This window comes from Gossypium hirsutum, chromosome A13 (genome assembly GCF_007990345.1).
Source record: "Gossypium hirsutum isolate 1008001.06 chromosome A13, Gossypium_hirsutum_v2.1, whole genome shotgun sequence".
In the NCBI taxonomy this organism is placed as follows: Eukaryota; Viridiplantae; Streptophyta; class Magnoliopsida; order Malvales; family Malvaceae; genus Gossypium; species Gossypium hirsutum.
The window spans coordinates 94,435,118-94,439,315 of record NC_053436.1 but is presented as its reverse complement, the minus strand read 5'-3'; the positions used below and the strand labels follow the sequence as shown (position 1 = coordinate 94,439,315).

The window sequence follows — 4,198 nt, the reverse complement described above, 5'->3', positions numbered from 1 at the left end:
TTCATACTTTTATATAATCTTTAAATATAAAAATAAATCTAAAACCCATAAATTCAAAAATGGAGGACATGTTTAGTAAAGTTTATATAGAAGCTTTTTATCACTCTACCTATAATTATTGTTGAATAAATTTAAAAAATATATTTTTATTTATATAAAAATATTTTCTTCCACACACCGAGACATATTTAAATATAGAATAAATAGTTTTGATATTTTAATTCAAATTTTAATATCCACCATGCAGACTAAGAAAACATTTTATACAAAGATAACATAGACGAATATATAATATATGTATATATATGATTCACCCTGCAAGAATCTGGCCATGTAAGAGTATAGGAAAGTCAGCAAAATGCACCAAAACAGATCAACACTCTGTTTCCATTAATTTTCTTTAATTTTCTGTCAAAGTGAGTATTGAGGAAGTAGGCACAGAGAAGGAGGTACATTTGTGAAGGAGAATATAATATAAGTTGTGTCCTTTTCGTTAGTTCTTTGTTTTCACTGCCTTTTGGCTTTCCTTTGTATCCCATTTCAGTCCCTTTGCAAAACCTGCCATCTCTGAAGCTTTTGTATCAAATTTTCTATAGGTAAGATTCTTTAAGAAAAAAACTGAATTCAGAAGCTACTTTGATTCTGATGAAGAAATCAGCTTCCTTTTTTGCATGATTTTGTTGAAAAAAAAGTTAAGAAATGAATGTTTTAACTTATTTTTTCTTTGTCATGATGCAGATATAACCTCTTCAGAATCTGTGGGAAAGTTTTGCCTTTTGGAAGGTTCTTAATCCAAGAAAAGGTAGATAAATCTTTTGTTTTATTTTTTTATGCTTTGGTGTTTTGTCGAAGTACCCTTTTATCTATTTGTGTAAAATTTTATTCAAAGTAGGGAAATTTTGGATGTTAAAGTGGAGCAGATGGTGTTTTTGTAGAAATTTGGGAATGGAAGATAGATATAGTTTTCCATCCTTGAGAGATGGGGATTTTGAGGAAGAAGATGTTTGGGCAGTTCTTAAGGAAAGTAAGGATTCAACTTACAGGGTTGGACATTCCAGTGAATCTTCCATTCCTGATAGAGGACATGTTCCAAGTGCTGCAAGAATGATCCCAAGAACTTTGTCTGCAATTAATAACAGCAGTAACATTGGCAGTTGTTGTTCTAGTTACAGTCATGAGGCTAATGATGTTAAGCAGCAATCAGCCCCAGAAAACATCCCTGATTGGTCAAAGGTTTCTACAAAGATGAGGAATGGTTCATGGCATGATGATGATGACGATGATGACGATGATGATGAATACAATTCCATGCTTCCACCACATGAAATTCTTGCAAGGAGGCTTGCAAGGAATCAGATTTCGTCATTCTCAGTTTTTGAAGGTGTTGGTAGAAAACTAAAAGGGAGGGATTTGAAGAAAGTGAGAAACGCTGTTTTAACAAAAACAGGTTTCCTTGAATAATGTTATCACATGGTGATCATTCATAAATGATAATTGAAAGAGTTTCCTCTTTCAGTTTTCATGCTAGTTTATTTCAGTATATAGATTCACTTTTACGTTTTTAAATAATTGAATCAATCAATGATGATTGCCATATTAGTTAAGAGTTGAAGATATATAATGGTAATCCATGTACACGTACGTGTATTAATAAAAGTGCGTATCATATTGATCGTGTTTATTATACACAGCTGTGAATGTCTTGAATCCAAACCATATGTAACCCATAGCCTAATTTTACAATTAATGTTGCAGTGTTGAGAGTTAATGTAATGAAGCTGTCACATGAGCCAGAAACTTGAACCACCTTGTCAATCAATTTCAAACAAGTGTCGTAATATGTGCATATCAAACAAAAGATTGGACATGTCTTTGCCATAAGTTCCAAAATTGGGACCATGGCCTAATTGATGATGTTTTCTGAATTTGTCAGTTTTAGGCTTTCCTGTTAGCAAAATAAATACAGCAAACTCATTCAATGAATAAGGGTTTCGTTTATTCCTTCAAATTACTTTCTGTCACTTTCATTCTAAGCTTTTAAAACGACACAGTCGATGAACTTAACATGCATTTTTGTCACATATGTTTTCAAAAATGAAGTGTGAATCTCGTACGTTAAAATTTATGCTAATCATGAGATTTATTGTCAAAATCGACTCTAGATATTATTGATATGCCACAGTGAACATAGAAGATGTCACAGTTTTTGTAAAAGAAAAAAAAAGCGCAAACAATCCCACATCCACTGTGAAAACAGAAATACATATTTGATATGTTTTGTGTTTTTTTTTTCGAATGTATTTTTTGTTCAAGTAGAGCGTGGATTCTTATATTTGTTAAGATTTAATTATATTTTATTAAATTAGCTAGTAGAGATAGAATCCCATCCAGCGTCACATTTAAAGGTAAAAGCTATAAGATGTTTGTTTCGGCTGAGAAATCTGATCCAGAAATGGAGTGGGTAGACGGGGAAAGCATTGGCGGTCAGAGGAGCGATGGTGATCATCAGAATACGAACAGACTGGCTGAAATCTCAAGGTTGCGGCCTTTGGAGGTTGATAATTAATGCTCGGAACCCAATGGAGATGCTGAGCCAACCTTCTTGTTGGAACACGTGCCTACTGGTAGTGATGCATGTAGTGGTAACGGTTTTGCAGACAGTAGTATTAATGAGCAGCACTTCGATGTTGTGGCAAACCTTAGCGTGTTAGAATCAAAGGTGGATGAGGCTGGAGGTTTACCTTTGGACCCCACAGCTGAGTATCCTTTGAGTGGGCTTAAATAACACTGGTCATGCTAAAGGGTCTTCTCACGAGGTGAGATTGGAGCAAACCGCGGCCCAAGGTAAGCCACTGGTGGATCTTCCTCTGATCCGCTCGGGTCCACCCAAGAAACAAGGCCTGTTCCATCGGGTCAGGAGCAAACCCAATTTAAAATGGCTAGGAAACATGCTTCAGGGAGAAAGCCCCTAGATAAGTCTAAATTTCTCTTAGCTCAGGTGTGTTTTCTTTGCAATATGTCTTTTAACCTTATCTCGCGGAATATCAGGGGTATCGGGGGGAGGGGGGAAGGAAAGCTGCTAGGAAATTTGTAATGAAATGGAAACCGAAACTTGTCTTCTTTCAAGAAACCAAACTAGAAGTTGTCAAAAATGTTACTGTCAAGAGAGTTTGGGGGTAATGGGCGGTAGGTGGGTGTTTTCGGCTTCAATCGACTTTGCTGGGGGTTTATTTGTTAAAGTTGTACGTGCATGTGTGGAGTTTGATTGAGTCAAGTAGTTGGTTAAAAAGATCATGTCTTGTGCAAATAATCTGTTAATAATTTATCAATATTTTACTATTATTGCTCCTCTAATTTTGGTATTATGTTGTAGTAGGATTCCTATTTCCTAGCTATTAGTTGTTGGAATTTTGCCTATTTAAAGGCATTGATTAGCGACTAATAAGATGTAGAAATCAGTTCAATTATTATCTGTCTGTATCGCTAATACTTTTCTTTATAGAATAAAAACTTAACAGCAGCTTTTATTTTTCAACCTTGGTATCCAAGCCAGGTTGAAGCCTTAGATTTTTTCAGCAGCAATAGCAAGCAAAGTGATGGCCACCGTCAACTTTGTTCAACCATTCATTCCTCGCTCTGATGGACACTACGATCATTGGAGTATGTTGATGGAGAACTTTTTGAGGTCCAAGGAGTATTGGCAAGTTGTTTCTGAGGGAATTAAGGAACCAACAAATGACACAACATTGACAGAGGCTCAGAAGAAGGAAATAAAAGGGCTGCGCTTGAAAGATTTAAAAGCAAAAAATTATCTTTTCCAAGCAATTGACCGTTCAATCTTGGAAACCATCCTTTGTAAAGACATATCTAAACATATTTGGGATTCCATAAAGAAAAAATATCAGAGTTCTATGAGAACAAAGAGGCAGCAGCTTCAAGCAGTTCGTTCAGAGTTTGAAACACTACGAATGAAATCGGGTGAGTCAGTAACCGGTTATTTTTCACGTACAATGGCCATTGTTAACAAAATGCGAATTCATGGTGACAAAACAGATGAGGTTGCTGTGATTAAGAAAATAATTCGCTCCATGACTACAAAATTCAATTTTGTAGTTTGTTCCATTGAGGAAGCTCATATCATTGAAGAACTTTCAATTGATGAGCTGCAAAGTTCTTTGTTGATACATGAGCATAAAAT

The 4,198-nt window shown here is 35.3% G+C and overlaps 1 protein-coding gene across 4 annotated transcripts; it reads left to right on the top strand.

Annotated features, from left to right (window-relative positions):
• The first annotated feature begins 252 nt into the window (after positions 1 to 252).
• On the top strand, positions 253 to 1,684 carry LOC121212484 (uncharacterized). 4 transcript variants are annotated; one of them, XM_041085306.1, is made up of 3 exons: positions 253 to 596; positions 739 to 802; positions 936 to 1,684. In XM_041085306.1, exon 3 carries the CDS (start codon positions 946 to 948, stop codon positions 1,459 to 1,461), a length of 516 nt encoding a protein of 171 aa, XP_040941240.1. In that variant the 5' UTR covers positions 253 to 596; positions 739 to 802; positions 936 to 945; the 3' UTR covers positions 1,462 to 1,684. The 4 variants fall into 4 exon arrangements, with proteins under 4 accessions (XP_040941240.1, XP_040941238.1, XP_040941239.1 ...); XM_041085304.1 differs by having other exon boundaries at positions 921 to 1,684; XM_041085305.1 differs by having other exon boundaries at positions 893 to 1,684.
• The last annotated feature ends 2,514 nt before the right edge of the window (positions 1,685 to 4,198 follow it).